This window comes from Panthera leo, chromosome A1, assembly GCF_018350215.1.
Source record: "Panthera leo isolate Ple1 chromosome A1, P.leo_Ple1_pat1.1, whole genome shotgun sequence".
NCBI classification, from domain to species: domain Eukaryota; kingdom Metazoa; phylum Chordata; class Mammalia; order Carnivora; family Felidae; genus Panthera; species Panthera leo.
In genome coordinates, this window is record NC_056679.1 from 179,953,085 (window position 1) to 179,969,355 (window position 16,271).

Consider the following 16,271-nt stretch of genomic DNA (forward strand, 5'->3'; position numbering starts at 1 on the left):
TCATGATCTCATGGTTCATGAGATCAAGCCCGTGAGATTGAGCCCTGTGTCTGGTTCTATGCTGACAATGCAGATCCAGCCTGGGATTCTATCTCCCTCTCTCTCTCTGCCCCTCCCCCCACCCGTGCTAGTGCTCTCTTTCAAATAAACATTTAAAAACAAAAACAAAAACTGAAGCTGCCACACCAGCAGTGGTAACAGTGGGGAATGCATGCATCTCTGAAGGCAGTAAATGCATGTGTGCACATGTATGTGTGCATAAATGCATATGCATAGTGCTAGCCAACCAAGCAAATGACCCATGGAGCAGATCTGGTCCCAAAGACCACCGGCTACAACCAGTTATTTAAAATAACGTGACGGCAACTCTTTTTGTTAAGGCCCTTAAACTGGGACCCATCACCATCCCTATATCCCCGTAGAGGTTGTGGCTCTCAACTGGATCAGAGTAAGGTTAAAGCCAGCAGTGCCTGTGCCCAAGTCGGCTAAGCTTCCCTAAGGACTGTGGGGTTACACTCTCAACCTGACCCTGACAGGGCACAGGGGCCAAGGAGAAGGAACATAAAATCAGGTGTTTAAGCTCCATGGTGTGTGCCTTTCCAAACTCTGTCTGAAGCTCTGTGCTTTTACCTGTCCTGTTAGAATCATGAGATCTCCATGAGTATCACATGTACTAAGTATACCAAAAAGAAAAAAAAAATGTATAAGCCATTACCCAAAAGGTTTATTAGTACTGTGATAATTCACAGTGACTCTTCAAATGAAGGAAGTCACATGGACTACAGTCCTCAGGCAGACTTCTATGTCAGTCCTTATTGTGAAGGAGAATCTCAGCCATAGGCTAATGCCCAGCAGCCCTCTAGCCTAAATCAGGTATACACAGGTGGATTTGTTGGCACTAGTTGTGTTTTTAATAAGAATTAGTTGCCCACTTTTAAAAATCAGGATCGTTCACACAAACAAAAATCCAAATTTCTGGCATCTTTTGGAAAGTCAGAAGATCTGGCAAAACATGGCCTGCGTTCCCAAATGGCTCCAGTGGAGTTGAAGTGAGGGACAGCCTCCCCCTTAAATAGGGCCTGTGCTTTCCTGGTCGCTGGGCTTGTGGCCTGTGCTGTCCCCACTGGACTTGCTTTCTACTTTAAGTCACCATCCTGGGCCCTGGGGACATTTGAGCTTGTGACCCCAGCTTGAAATAGAATTTCTACCTCAGGGGGAGGGAGAGGTTCATAAAAAGGTGGATAGGACCTCCCTGACCTGACAGTGTGCCAGAGTGCTCTTTCATTATGACCCAGTATCCTCAGTTTCTAGAAAAATCCACATAGCTCTCTCCCCACTACGTTTTCGTCTGGGACTGGGCTTTAAACAGGATTACAGACGCTTGCCTGTTGCCAGAGTTTATGCACTGTCTTACGAACCATGGGCTAGAAGAGGCCTGGGCTTGCCTTCTCAGACTCAGGCTTCCCAGGGGTAGCTAGACGAACCCCAGCCTACAGGGGCCTCAGTGTTTCTTGGAAAGATGAGAAGAAGGTCTGAAAGGTACAGGCTCACTGGGGCTGTCCTGCCTCTGCCCCTCTGAACAGACCCCAAGTCTGCATAGTGTCCAAGGCTGGACCCTTTCAAGTGTAATATCCCATCCACATCAGAGTCAAAGCCATGATGTAGCCATATTCCTTCAGGTCCATTGGTGGAGACAAAAATGGAGAGAGGCCTCCTGAGTGGTCCTGGTTTTACATCTTGGGGTTCCTGGGATCTGGGGTGTCTTCAGGAAGATCCTGATCTGAGAGTAAGACAGAGTTCCTACAAAACCCTGATGTCCTTGTTTTGTGTATGGAGTGCTTGCCTCAAGCTGCCTATAGGTTTGAGCAGTGCTTTGATGAATGGAGAGACAACAGCAGCCTGGTCTTCTGGAAAATTCTATCCCCTCCTTTTGTGCTCTCCTTATGTTTTCCCTTCTCCCAGCCTGAGGAAATCCAATTCACAAACCTTACAGTAATGTGATGTTAATTTTGTTCATTTAAAGAAACAGATGTCAGGAAATGGGAGCCCTCCCCCTTCATGGCTGCTTTAACTCATCTTCATTGCCCGTCCTGTGTACTTTAATTCCCCAAGGAGCCTAACTCTCTGGAGCAAACTCCCGCTCCTCTGGCATTCAGATGAGTTATAGCTGCTGGGAGAGCCTTTATCTCTCCTCCCATGTCTAATTTGGGGGTAATTTGCAGTCTCCCCAGTGCATTACCTCCATTCCTGGGTTATCCTGGACCAGGACTACCAGGATTTATAAGAAAACAGGCTGAATTTAAGGAGAGCCAGTCAAGGGTACAGAGCAGAAATCCAGTTAGAGTCTCCCAGCTCTCTCAGACCTTGGGGGAAGGATGCTGAGGAGTATTGCTCCTGGTTCCCAGGCAGGGCAGAAAGTGGGAGGAGAGCAGGGCTATGACAGGAGCACCAAGGGAGCGGTCAGAGTACCAGCTGTTTCCTCCGCACCTGTGCACAGGTGTGAGTACTGCCATGCCTTGCGGGACCAGTCCCTGCCTGGAAAGAAGGCAAGGGGCTGGCGTCAAGCCCACGGGTGCCCAGTTCCATCACTTGCTCGGAGCCAGCTGATGAAGGAGGCTTCATCCCCTGGGGTTGCCATGGGTGAGCCCAGAGCTGCATGAGACCGGTGCAGGAGAGAAACACAAGTACCAGGAGCTCAGGGTGCTACTCCAGGACCTGGAGTCACATCCTCACCTGTCTGGGCCTCAGTTTTCCCAGCCGTAAAATGCGCCAGCTTGTTCATTTCCGGTGAGCCCTCGGTCCCAACCACATCAGTGTGCTTAGTGGGTTAGTAGGCTTCTTCTGCACCTGCAGATGTCACTGTTCACAAAACACTATTCCCTGTGCCAGGCATTTGCTCCAGAGACTGGATTCTTCCCCCAGTTTGTGTAAACACCATCACTTTCCACTCCATCCATCCTGCCCTGAATGCATTTCAGGCCTGACCATTTTGGGTGGTCCATGGAGACCCCCTGCCAGGAAGAGCCCGGAGGGACTCCCAGCACCAGCGGCCCTGCAGGATCTCTCATGAGGCCTGGCATGTGGTGATTAGACATCTGAGGGAAAGACCATCTTTCAGAGCTCAGGGGCAGACTCAGAAGGGGCAGTCCCAAGACTTGATAGGACCAAGGTTGCTAGGACTGTAAGAAAATCCAATACCCCAAGCTCTGAATTCTGCAAAGCAGTAAGGATGGGTGTGAGTATCCATATCACCAAAGGAACATTCACTCGAGAAAGAGGCAGCTCCCTGGAGGACTTTTTATGCACCAGAAAGCGGGGACCCAATCTCTTTTCTATCAGCACGTGACTTTGGGCAAGTTACTTAATAAATTCTCTGAACTTCAGTTCCCTCATCCATAAAGTGAGACAATGATAATATACATTAATATTCCTCTGAGAGGCATTATTTTAAGGATTCGATGTGATTCCGTGGTCCTAACCCCTCACACGGAACCTAATACATAATCAATGCTGAAAAAGTAGTAACCAGAAGGTATCTATTTACATCGAGGACATTTACATCGAGGATCTCAACTGTAGAGCTGGAAGTTCTGCAGATGTCCCACCCCCACTGAGGGCACATTTTGTGTTTTTGTCCTGCCCCCCACTTGAGAAGCACCGCTTGGCTAGAGCTTCTGTTGAAGGGAGAAAATCAGTTTTAGAAGCACCATTTTAAATCTGCTCATCCCCAGGGAAGAGGAACACCCTGAAAAGACTTTAAGTTCTGCACGGCCCATTTCATACAGCAACCCCACCTGTGTGGATTGGGGTCCCTGCTCCATGGCCGCAGGTGCTGAAGACCAAACCTCAGGAAGCCCCACCATCCAGAGGTGCCTGAGAGTCCCCACTGGCTGCAGAGCTGACGATTCCCTTCCTGCACCCTGCCCCACTCTGTCCCCTCCTTCTAGAAACCTGAGCAACAATAAGATCAAGGAGGTGAGAGAGGGTGCCTTTGATGGAGCAGCAAACGTGCAGGAGCTGATGCTGACTGGGAACCAGCTGGAAACGGTGCATGGGCGCATGTTCCGCGGCCTCAGCAGCCTCAAGACCTTGTGAGTGCCCAGGGCCTGGGCCAAGTCCCAGAAGGGGATGGGAGGGCAAGGGCATCAGAGGGGGATTACAAAGGCTGCCGGCCAGCTCCTGGGCCCGGGTCTGTCCTGACCTGTTGAGTGCCTTTCTTCCTAGAGCCAGAGAGGCGCTATACATTTCCCAACCCTTGATGGGAAAGAACTTAGCACCCTCAACACACACACACTGAAAGATACTTGCCCTAAGCTGTACACATATATAGATTCGTACTGGAAACATGCTGATAGAGGCACATGCACGTTTACCCACATAACACATACACACATATGCATAACAATGATACACACACAGTATGCACATAAGCACATACACAAATAAGCATGTACATACAGGCACACACACACACTCAAGCTGATGTCCACAGCCACATCTTGACACCCAGTTTCACTGTACACAAAGCAAGCACAGGCAAGAATGTACGTACACATTTACATACATGTAGCCCCGGTGGGGACCCAGACCCTACTATCACAGAACAAACCTCAGCAACATGACTAGTCTGGGCTTGGAGTTGGCATCCCACCTACACACACACACACACACACACACACACACACACACACACACACATTGTGTGGTGGTGGCTCTGTGGTGGGGAGGAGAAGATAATGCCTGTGCTCCCCTCATCTCCACCCCTCTTCTTGCAGGATGCTGAGGAGTAACCTGATCAACTGTGTCAGCAATGACACCTTTGCTGGCCTGAGTTCAGTGAGGCTGCTGTCCCTCTATGACAATCGGATCACCACCATCACCCCTGGAGCCTTCACCACACTTGTCTCCCTATCCACCATGTAAGTCCCCCTGTGCCCACTGCACACTGACTCTGGGCCCCTCTCCTGCAGACCTCTGCCCTGGCAGCTCCCTACTATCTTTGGCCAAGGTTATTTACCCATCTTTCAACTTAATAACCATTTGCTAGGCTCCCTCCATGTGCCAGGCACCGTCTAGGTGCTAAGGATTCACAGACATGGTCCCTCCTTCCTGGAGCTCACAGAATAGTAAATTGACACAGAAGGGAGGTCCACAGTGATATGAAAACCCACCACAGGCTTTGTCAAGGAACACTGGAGCTATGTTCTGGAAGGTGGGTAGGAGTTAACTTGTTCAAGAAAGTGGGAAGTGCTTCCATGGAAAGTGCTTTCCTTCCATGGAAAGAACGCATGCAAAGGCCCTGTGGTAGGTTGCTACAGAGCAAATGTACAAGACTGAGAAAAGTCCAACATGGTCCAGAGCACAGAGTAAGAGAGGGTGAGATATGGGGCGCCTGGGTGGCTCAGTTGGTTAAGTGTACAACTCGGTTTCAGCTCAGATCATGATTTCATGGCTCGTGAGTTTGAGCCTCATGTCAGGCTCTGTGCTAGCAGCGTGGAGCCTGCCTGGGATTTTCTCTCTCTGCCCCTGCCCTGCTCTCTCTGGGAGACCAGGCTACAGGCCTGCCATGGACTACTTTTATCTTCATCCAATGCATGTCAGGAAGCCACGGAAGGTTTTAAGCAGGCCAGTGACATGACCTGACAGGGATTTTTAAATGATGCCTCTGGCTGCTTAAATGTATACCAGAACCAGAATTAGACTGTAGCTCTCAGGACACCTAATGAGTACTCCTGCCCAGGAGCACTTTTACTATATTGGTAAAAGGGGCTGTTTAGAATAATGATAAAGTGATGGGCTCTAGAGCCAAAGCTCCTGGGTTCAAATCCTGGCTTTACCTCCTATTAGCTACGTAACCTTAGAAAAGTTACTTCACCTCTGAGTGTTTCAGTTGTTCCTTCGGTAAAATCTGTCTGGTAGGATTGTTATGAGGATCGAATCTGCTAATATTTATAAAACACACAGCAGGGGCCTGAACACGTTAGCCTTTATGGTTGTTCCTAGTACTTCTATGTGGCTCCTTTAACCTCAGGTGCTGGTCCATTCACTCTTTCCTTCCCCAGTGACTCTGGAAGTCAGAAGAGAAAGGCTTTTGCTGCATTTGTATTGCTGCCCATTGTTATGTTCCCATACACCTGCCTCACTGGGAATAAAAGCCAAATTGTAGGGGTCCTAAAAAGCCCACGCCATCCAGTCCCTCCAAAGCTCCCTCCAGGCCAGCCCCACCAGCCTCCCTACTGCCCCCACCCACCCACCGTACCCCGGACCCACTCCCGCTACCTGAAACGGCCTTCCCCTGGCCTCCCTCCCCACCATCCATTCTTTGCTTAAGTGTCCATCGCCTCGCCCCACTCTCCTCCTGTGCCATCACCCCCAGTTCCTCAGCCCTGCTCTCCTTAACCTTTTCCGTAGCACTGACCATTCCTAATATACTATTACAACTGACCTTTGTGTTGTTGGTTGTGCACTGTCTGCCTCCCATCAGCTGGAATGTAGGTTCCAGGACAGGGATGTGCAGCTCTTCTGTGCACTGCTATATCCTCAGTGTCTCTATCTGTGCCTGGCAGTCAGTAAATGCCCATTATATAACTGGCGAATAAACCGATGCATTGAATGAATGAGTGACAGCCAGACCGGGGACTGTGGGTTAGGAACTAGCACCAGCAGGTTGGTTTATTTTAGCCTTCTTTTTACTCCTCCTGTTTGCCTCCAAACTGGGAATCCAAAGACACAAAAGATGTCAAGAGAGGTAGAGTCACAAAGCATTAAGGAAACCAGCTTCGACATGAGAGGAAACTTGCCTGACTTCACGCAGCTGCTGAACATCAGCGCCAGGATTCAAACCCGGGACGTCTGACTCCCAAGCTCTTAATTGTCCTGTCAGACCACAGCCACTCAGGGCTGTCTGGCCTCTTGTGTCACCTCCCTAAGCTTTATTTTCCTCATGTGTGAAATGAGAATAATGTTGCCTCCTCCCCTGGGCTGCTGTGACAAATCTGCATGGGAGAACAGCTTTATGAATTGCTTAGCCCGGTTGTAGTCCTTTGGGCTACACTCATAGCCTGACAGCTGCCCTCCCCGATTCTTCCACCAATCCACTCACTGCATTCCATAGGTACCCGTAAAGAGGCCGTGCTGGTGCCATACTGGATCCTGGAGACATCGGGCAGACAGACAGGGCTGACCCCCACCTGGGAGAGCTGAGAGTCTAAGGAGGGAGGCAAACATTGCCTGTGGGTTCTGTGCAGGCACCAGACAACTGGGGGAGAAGACTGGGACAGGCAGCACTCCTCATTTCCTTTTAGGGGAGGGGCCGTCTGAGCCAGGAATGAAGCCAGGCCAACACAGAGAGATTTATGCCAGGAGAGGGGGCAGCAGTGTGGAGGTGCTAAGTGTAAGAGAATCCTGCCGAGGGATTGAAGACAGCCAGCAGCCCGAGCCCAGGGAGGAAGGGAGGGCGTGTCAGGAGACCGAGGTGGCGTCTGTGTGTGGAGGTCCGGAACAAGGCCCTTGCAAAGACTGCATCTGGATCTTAGAAGAGAGTCTGCACTTCCTTCCCCAGATCTCCTTCCTCCTTTAACAGAACCCAGAGCCGGCCTGCCTGGAGAGCTGGGCCCCAGGCTTGCAGACCTGGATCCCAAGTCCCACTCCCATGGGGGTGGGGGGTGGGGGTGCTGACCACTCAAAGAGAGCCCTTCTTTCCTCTCAGAAACCTCCTGTCCAACCCCTTCAACTGCAACTGCCACCTGGCCTGGCTGGGCAAGTGGCTGAGGAAGAGGCGGATCGTAAGCGGGAACCCCCGGTGCCAAAAGCCTTTCTTCCTCAAGGAGATACCCATCCAGGATGTGGCCATCCAGGACTTCACCTGTGAAGGTGAGAAGGCTGGGGGCGGGGTGGAGGAGGGGCAGGGACAGGGAAGGCAAGAAAGACACCAGAGAGGGCAGGTGCAGCAGGGGACTGAAGGTCAGGACCCCCTGAGATCTCACTTGCCCTCAGGCATGCATCTGTGGCTCTGAAGGCCTCTGCAGGTCTGCTGCTAGCCATATGGCTCCTTCTTACAGATTAAGAAAAGGAGCCTCTTTCTAAAGACATTTTACTTCTGTCAATCAGAAATGTGTTGTAATACACTGATTTTGTTAAAACAAGATGACTTATGACTATCTATGAGAACGCTGTTGTACTCAATATCCTAATCTATCATGTCAGTGAGATTAATGCCCCTTCAATGATGAGGCACCCTTGTGCAGTATGTAACCTACACAGCTGTGCCTGGGAGCCCAGGCCCTCAGTTTTCCTGTCTGCATCGTGATGAGGCTCCGAATATCAGACTTCAACATGGGCTCCTGGAAATTTTCTGTCACTGGCTAGGGAGTTATGAATACCTGGAGATCCAAGGCTTTGAGTGTCAGGATTCCAAAGGGCATATTTGCATAAATTCAAGCCAGTACTTGGGTCAACTATAGGTTATCTGGAGACAAATTAACAGGTTTGTAGATTAACTGAGGTTAAGGTATAATGGGGGCTGGGGACACATTTACCACTCCAGAGGGATTATGGCAGTGGAAGGAGTGAGAAAGGGAGGAGAAAGAGGAAGGAAGGAGACCAGGCTCTCCCCCTCCCCCAGACCTCTCCTTCAGTAAGGTTGAATTATTCCTGATTCAGTTAACCATGACCTCTTTCCTGCCTAATACTCTGGTTGGTCAAGTTTTGGTTTGGTTTGTTTGTTGGGGGGTTTTTTTGAGCCTTAATTTTATGTTGAATGTGGTAGAAGACAGGTGACCCTATTCCCCGACCCAAGCACACATTCTTTTCCCTTTAACCCTGGGTGAGACCAGCAGGCTCCTTGTTCCTGGTTCTGGCTCAAAATGGAGGGCTTCCCTTCCCTGAAGATGGTGCAGTGCCTGGTGCCTGGCCTTGCTCACCTGCCTCTGCAGAGAGTTTGTCTCCCGCCCTGCTCACTCTGGGGCTCTCCACAGGCAATGACGAGAGTAGCTGCCAGCTGGGCCCACTCTGCCCGGAGCAGTGCACCTGCGTGGAGACAGTGGTGCGGTGCAGCGACAGGGGGCTACACACCCTACCCAGAGGCATCCCCAAGGACGTGACTGAACTGTGAGTACTGCCACCCCCCACTGAACACCCTTAGATCCCCCCACCAGCAGCTCTGTCCCCAGTGTCTCAAGCAAGACTGCCTGGGATGCCCCTCTTTGAGGGGGTCCCAGCAAGATGGCAGCAGGGCCTCAGCCAAGGGTGGGTCGGGCAGCAGCGTGGACTTGAGAACAGGAGTAACTCCTCCCCAGTGCCTCTGCCTGGCAGGTGACCAGAACCTAGCCCTCCAGAATGCAAGCGGGAGGGTTCCTGTCTTGTCTTTTAGATCACCCCAGGCCCCCTGCTCTGACTCCACCTTCTAGATTCCCCAGCAGTCTCTCAGTCTGACACCAGAAATGGCACAGGATCATCGTAAAAACACTGCCCAGCTGGCACTATGGCTTACTGAGCTCTTCCACCAATATGATCCTTTTCCACCTTAAAGCTACTCATGTTGCAGACGTCATCTTAGTTCTGTATCCTGTTCATGCTCCAGCCAGGAGCCATCTGACTCCAGAGCCCAAGCTCCTGACACTAATTCCTCAGGGTTGTTCCTGCCCCAGAAGCTCCCACTTAAATAAAAAAGACAGATCATTCCCTTCCTGAAGGGCTCTTCCTATGGTGCAGAAAACTGCATTTCTGCCCCCCGGAAAGCTCAGCCAGTCCCTGGGCAGGGAGGCCTCTCTCGAGCGTGCAGAAGCAGCCCGGCCACAGCAGGTGAGCACAGCCAGCACAAGCCACACTCACTGTTGCGTGCGTTCGTTCATTCACTCAGCGTGTGTTTATTGAGTGCCTGGTGTGTCGGGTGCTCTGCTCACACCGGGGAGCCAATGGTGAGCAAAACAGGTGTGACCCCCACCCATGTGGGGCCCATGGTTCACTGGGGAAGGTGGACATTTGTTCCATCATCTCAGCAGCACATGTGAGATGACAACCTTGAAAAGTGCTCCAAGAGAGGAACAAGGTAGTGACGCCCGAAACTAGAGAGGTGTCACTTGGGTGTGGAGATCAGAGAAAGCTTCTCTGGGGAGATTAAGCTGGAGCTGAAACCTACAGGGTGAGGAGAAGGTAATGAGCAGGGGAGGGGGTGCTGCAGGTTGGGGCAAGCAGAGCTGGGTGACATGTGACGGGACCCAGGCTGCCTGAGTGAGAAGACACACTCACACGCCATCACCCACTCACATCTCAGGCTCGTACTCTCTCCCTGGATCCCAGACACCAGCAGGGAGTGTGTGTCTGGCACTGCCCATGCTTGCTGGGGAGGAAGCTGAGTAGGGCGCCGTCTGTGAAGAGCGGGTCGGTTCCTGGGTGTGAGTTGTGGCTCCCCCATCTCCTGACACCCAGGGAGGTTGCAACCAGGCCTGCTGATCCCAGGGAAGGAAGGAAGTCTTGGCGGTCACTAAGAAGTCCACAACAGCCCCGCGTTTGGGCCCTGGCCGTGCTGCTGGAGGTCTGCATGAGCAACGCCACTCAGTGCAGTGAGCTCCGAGCCCTTTCCTCAGCCAGCAGTGCCGATGGGTGGGGGCTGCCGAAAATGACCCAGGTCCTTGCCTCCTTCTTGGGTCAGTTGAATGCCAAGTGACATGTGCTAAAGAGAAGGAAATGCCATGAAAACAGGCCCACAGAGGCTTTTCCCCAGAGTTCATGACACAGAGATTGAAATAACAAAGATAATTGGCTGTAATTATAAGTAAACTTCAGAGCTTGGGGAAACCTGATTTCCTGCTTTGGAAATGATGGTGCTTCCCTTGGCCACACTGGTTTCCAAAGCGCACCAAGGACGGCAGCCCTCACCTCTGAGCCCAGACGGCCTCCCGGAGGGAGGGGAGGGGAGGGAGGGGAGGAGGAGTGTCCAGGGAGGGGAAGGCAGGAAAATTGATGCCAGAGAAAGTGAAAGCTGCCAGGCCCAGAAAACAGTGGCTTGGAGGCCTCTGCTTTCAAGGACTAGATGCAGTGTTTGGATCCAGTGCTGGCTTTCCAGCTCCCTCAGGCATCATCCGTGGTCTCAGGCAGAGCTGCCAACTTACAAAACAAAATTAAGGTTAATTCACTGAGAAGAAAAAAACAAAAACAAAAAAAGCTTCGTAGCATTTCTCCAAAGGGCAGGGTGTGGGAGTTCAGTGTAGGCACTAGTGAGCAAGGCAATGAGAACCAGAGGGAAGTCAGTTCTCCTGCCAGCCGTCTGCAACCCCCTGGCCCTTCTCTCTCCTTGGGAGGAGGGCCGCCCGAGACCTGTAGCTCTCCCCTTTGCTCATTCAAGCTGTCACCGAGCTAGGCCCTCACTCAGTATCCCTGACTCACCTCACTGGTGAGAACTAAGTCACCCCCCAAGCCTCACCCCTGGTAAGCAGCCGAGTCACGATCAGAAGGCACTTTGGTCTGACCCCAACCCCCTTCTCTAGCCCCCTACCCCAGAAGCTCTTCATCTTTGGGGTCTCAGGACCCCTTTATGTTTTTCAAAAGCAGTGAGGACTCTCATTGAACCTTTGTTCACGTGCTTAAATCTGTTGATGGCACATTGGAAACTACTACTGAGAAATATTTTTAAACATGTGTTTATTAATCCATTTAGAAATAAAAATTTACACATTATATGTTTGTATTAAAAAAAAAAGCATACTTCTATGAAAACCAAACCAAAAGACATTTAACTGAGAAGTGTGACATTTTTAGAAATGTAGTTGAAGGCAACTGGATGTTCATTTCCTACTTCAGCACTCACTCTGTTGTGACAGGGTTTTGGGTCAAGTACGAGAAGAAAATCCAGCTTCACATAGACACATAGTTGAAAAAGGGAGAATTTTAATATCCATTCCAAATAATTGTGGAGATTCTTCTTTGATAATATGCCAAAACTGCATGGTGTTACAGGCTAGTTGCTGTGTGGAACCTAAAAGTTTATCAATGAACTTTTTATACTCTGTTACAACCCATGGGTCTATCTTGTGCTTTGAATGGAGCTTTCCCTGCCCCCGTGCATGATCTTGTAACACTGTGCCCTGGTCCTTTAGTAAATACTGGTTCACAGAGTTACACAGATCTTCGGATGCTGACACATTGCATTATACCGTATCAAAAATGTCGGATCCAAAATGTCATAGCCATTAACATGCATCACCAGAAATCTCAGCAGAAAAGTCTTTCAGTAAAGGGATGCTGCTCAATGTAGCCGTTATGGGTTTTCTAAAATTTTAATTTTCACTTGGAAGCAAGCTTGAATTTTTATCATTGCCAGTAAGTACTAGTTCGTTGTTTTCCTTGAAGTGACAGATTCACTCTGTTCACTTTTGAGAAATTACTTACTAAATACCTATCCCTGAAAAACCTGTTTGCTAGTCATTCTTTTAAGTAACAATGGTGTTTTATGGGGGGGGGGGGGGGAAGGCTAATTCAGCTTGTAAGTCAGTGACACCAGACCTTTTTCTTAAGACAACCAAAGCAGAAAAGCTTTGTGCATGCCTCCCATTTTGCCACACAGAATATTAAAAAAAAGATGTATGCTCAAGCGTTGATATTTAATGCAATTAATAGTTTTTTTACTGCTTCATGGAGGACATTCTTCAGTGAAACTGGCTTTTTTTTTCCCCTTACCGTCATGTGCTTGAGGGGGAAGAACATAATGACCACTGATATCATATGGTGCCATGGCCTTGATTCCTACTGAGGTGCCAGCAATTTTACTCACACAGTGAAAATGGAAAAAAATGTTTTAATCTTATCACAAAAGTAGTTCCAGCCTCAGAGAGCCCTGAAAAAGTCTAAAGGACCCCCAGTGGCCAGTAGACAACACTTTAAGAACCACTCGGGTAATTCACACACTAGCAGGCAAACAATACAGAGACATCTGCTAAGTTCCTGATTCAAAACCAAGCCTACAAGGGCACCTGGGTGGCTTAGTCGGTTGAGCATCCAACTCTTGATTTCAACTCAGGTCATGATCCCAGGGTCCTGGGATCGAGCCCCATGTCAGGCTCCATTTTGAGAATGGAGGAAATTTTGAAACTGATTTTGGTCTCAGGGCCGTGAGCATGGATTTGTTGTCCCACCACTGATATCCCAAGGACAGGAGAGGGAAGGATGACATGTGTCCCCCAGGCACCGCTGTTGGAAGAAGGGATTTCTGCTGGGATGCAGAGTCTGAGGACATCAGGCTGGCAGTGTGTGCATGCACATGCACACACACACACACACACACACACACACACACACACACACACACACATAGCACTGATAGGAGACTTGAAAGGGTTTGGGGCTTGACCAGCAGAGCGCAGGCTGAGACACAGCTCTGTGAGATTGAGTGTGGCAGGAGGTGATGATAAGAATGCATTGCTTGATGGAGACGGTGGGACCTGGCCCTGCACTGGTTAGTTCCAGACCATCAGGATGGGGCTTTGGGGTACAGCAGGCAGCTCAGATGAAGCTTTCTCCTCATCTCAAGTCTAGGGCAATGGAGGTGCATGCCAGAGAAGGGGCAGAGCAATGCAGGAGGTGACAAGCACAAAGGAGTGGCATGGAGAGTATGTGCTCTGGGATAGGGAAGAATCTAGGAAGTTCTGCCCACGCTGGCCTTTAGGAAAGCAAGGGAAGGTGTCCTGTGTGAGTGCAGTCCACCACAGCCAGCACTCCCAGAGCATTTACTGGGTGCCAGGTGCTATGCTAGATTTTTCTCCTATGTGATCTCATTTAGTCCTCCCAGCAATCCTGTAAAGTAGGCATTGATAATCCCATTTTGCACATGAAGTAACCGAGGCTTGGGAAGGTTGAATGATTTCTTAAGATCACACTGCCAAGGAGCAGCAGAGCATTAGGCTCGAGCCCAGGGCTGTCTGACCCCAAGGCCCATCCTTTAGCAACTCAACTACTTTCTTCCTTTGGCAGAGGCCTGGGTCCCTGTGTGCTCTGGCCGGTGGCCTGGCTCGTCGGTGATTTGCAGTAGACAGTCATGGTCTCTTTGGAACCTGCCATCTGCCCATAAGCGGGGAGAAGGCAAAAACGGCACCCCTGCCATGATGCCGTAGGTACCTGTCAATGGTTCTGGCTAGGTGGGTCCTGACAGCTGGATCTTCTCTAGCAATGCCAGCTGCTGCTTTCTTTGCACACTTGCCACCCCCCACCCCCACTCACCAGGCAGGCTCCCAAGAGCACTTTCTAGAGAAACTGCCCAGCACTGACTGTATTCTTGCCTTTCTTTGGCCCGGGGAGAGGGACAGAAATTGTCTGCAGCCAGCTGGAGGGCAGCTGGCTCTGGGCACATCAGCACTTAGGAGTCCTGGCACAAGCCTTGGCCCAGAGAAGACCTCAGCAGATGGCTTCAGTAGAGGACACTTCTAGGCTATCAGGCAGTCATGGCCATCTGTGGGAGGGACGAGGGGAGGCTGGAGCACAGACCACAAGCTGTGGGAGCCCTCTTCATTCAGTCAGGTGTTCGCTGAGTTTATTGTGCCAGATAATGTCATAGGAGCTGGGAGCACAGCAGCTAATGTGACAGATAAGCCCCCCTGATGTCAGAAACTTACAATGGGGGAGAAAGACAATAAGAAAGCTAATCAGTAAATTAGGCATTTCAGATAGAATAGTGTTTCCCAGGGGAAGCGGGTGGGGGTGGGACATGGAAAACAGTAAAAAGAAAGAAAATGTTCTGTGAAGACCCGAAGGTGGAAAGATCCTAAAGTCGGGAAACCACGCAGACTGTGAGATGGAACAAACAGAATGGAAAAGAGACTGGTGTTCACTGAAAAGTCAAGGAGGGATGTGCAGTTTTTGTCGGGCCGTGGTGAGGGCTGACTCCTCATCCCCGGAGAAATACAGACGCCGAAGAAGAATTGTAAGCAGGAAAGTGCTGTGGTCCAATTCGCATTTTAGAAATATTACTCTGGGAGAAGAATAGAGAATAGACAGCAAGGGAATCATCTGTTTTCTAATATTCATATGTATTATTGGATGGAAGGGTGTGTGTGTGTGTGTGTGTGTGTGTGTGTGTGTGTGTGTGTACGCGCGCATGTGTATTCAAAGCACATTAAACACTACTGTGCCAAGCAGTGCTTCAAGGGCTTTCCACTGAGATTCATTGAATCCTCAAAATCACTTCAAGGTGGTGATGATGATGAGCCTCCTTTTGCAGGTGAAATGCAAGCTCAGAGAGGTTAAGTGACTTGCCCAAGGTCACACAGCTGTTAGTGGAGCTAGGATACAAGCCTGGGCGGCTGCCTGACTCCAGAGCTACAACCATCATTCCAGGCCCCTGGTGGAAACCCTGGCCATGGTGGGGGCTCCTGGAAGGTGGCTGCCAGTCTCCTTCACCATTCAGCAGGTTTGAAAGTCCCTGGGGCACTTAACAGCACCACAAAGCTGCTAACAGAGATGGGGAGCTCTGTGTGGATTTTCGTGTGAGGCAGACACTTCCTCATGTGCTCATGCTGGGGCTGAAACAGAGCATTTAAATGCAGATCAACGCAAAGGTTGACCTGCTAGAGATGCTCTGATAGTTCTGAGGCTGGAGGGCAAGAGTGCAGTTTTCTGAAAGGGTCCCTCTGGGGCCTGGGCTGCAGGCTACAGGCAGCTTTGGAGTTCAGAGTCTTCATGAAGGGCTTTGCACAAAGAGAGTTTTCCCACACAGCCACATCTGTATTTGTGAAGTGAAGCCTTTTCATTCCACGTCTTCTGGGCTGCAACACCAGGTTGCCAGGGACATTGTGCACTTAAAGCGGCTGCCACACGGGTCCCATTCAGCCCTGCAGTGGCACACACAGCTCCACCTGGGGACTTCTGGGGTTTGCAGCATACAGATGGTGTTTCCTGAATATCTACTGCTATCAGCCTGTGCACTGGGCTGCTGTAGTGAGCAAAGCAGACACAGTCCTGCCCCACTAATCACAGAACCACACTTGGATGTCACATGGGGGTGGAATGCTGTGAAGAAAACACGCTGAAAGCTTGGATTGAGCAGCCTGTCACGTCCCCAGGGGGTGTGGGAGATGGTGTCGGAGGCGGTGCTCGAGCTGAGTTCTGAGCCACCGTAGGAGTGAACTAGGCAAGGAGGAAGGGGAGGGGCATATGTGTGCTGAGACCGGCTGCCCAAAAGGAGCATGAGGCATTCAGGGAGGGCTGAGGCCAAGCAAGAGAGAGTTTGCTGTGGGGGTGAACAGGAGAGGGAGGCAGGGACGGGGATGGTTAATTTCATGGGT

General features: G+C 50.6%; 1 protein-coding gene across 2 annotated transcripts in view; it reads left to right on the plus strand.

The window, feature by feature from the left end:
• Nucleotides 1–16,271, plus strand: part of SLIT3 (slit guidance ligand 3) — a 594,982-nt gene that overhangs the window by 520,228 nt on the left and 58,483 nt on the right. For both annotated transcript variants that reach the window (XM_042947171.1, XM_042947176.1), the window contains exons 17-20: nt 3,948–4,091; nt 4,776–4,919; nt 7,709–7,872; nt 8,976–9,108. In XM_042947171.1, the coding sequence (XP_042803105.1) occupies nt 3,948–4,091; nt 4,776–4,919; nt 7,709–7,872; nt 8,976–9,108 (585 nt within the window). The remainder of the gene's footprint in view (nt 1–3,947; nt 4,092–4,775; nt 4,920–7,708; nt 7,873–8,975; nt 9,109–16,271) is intronic.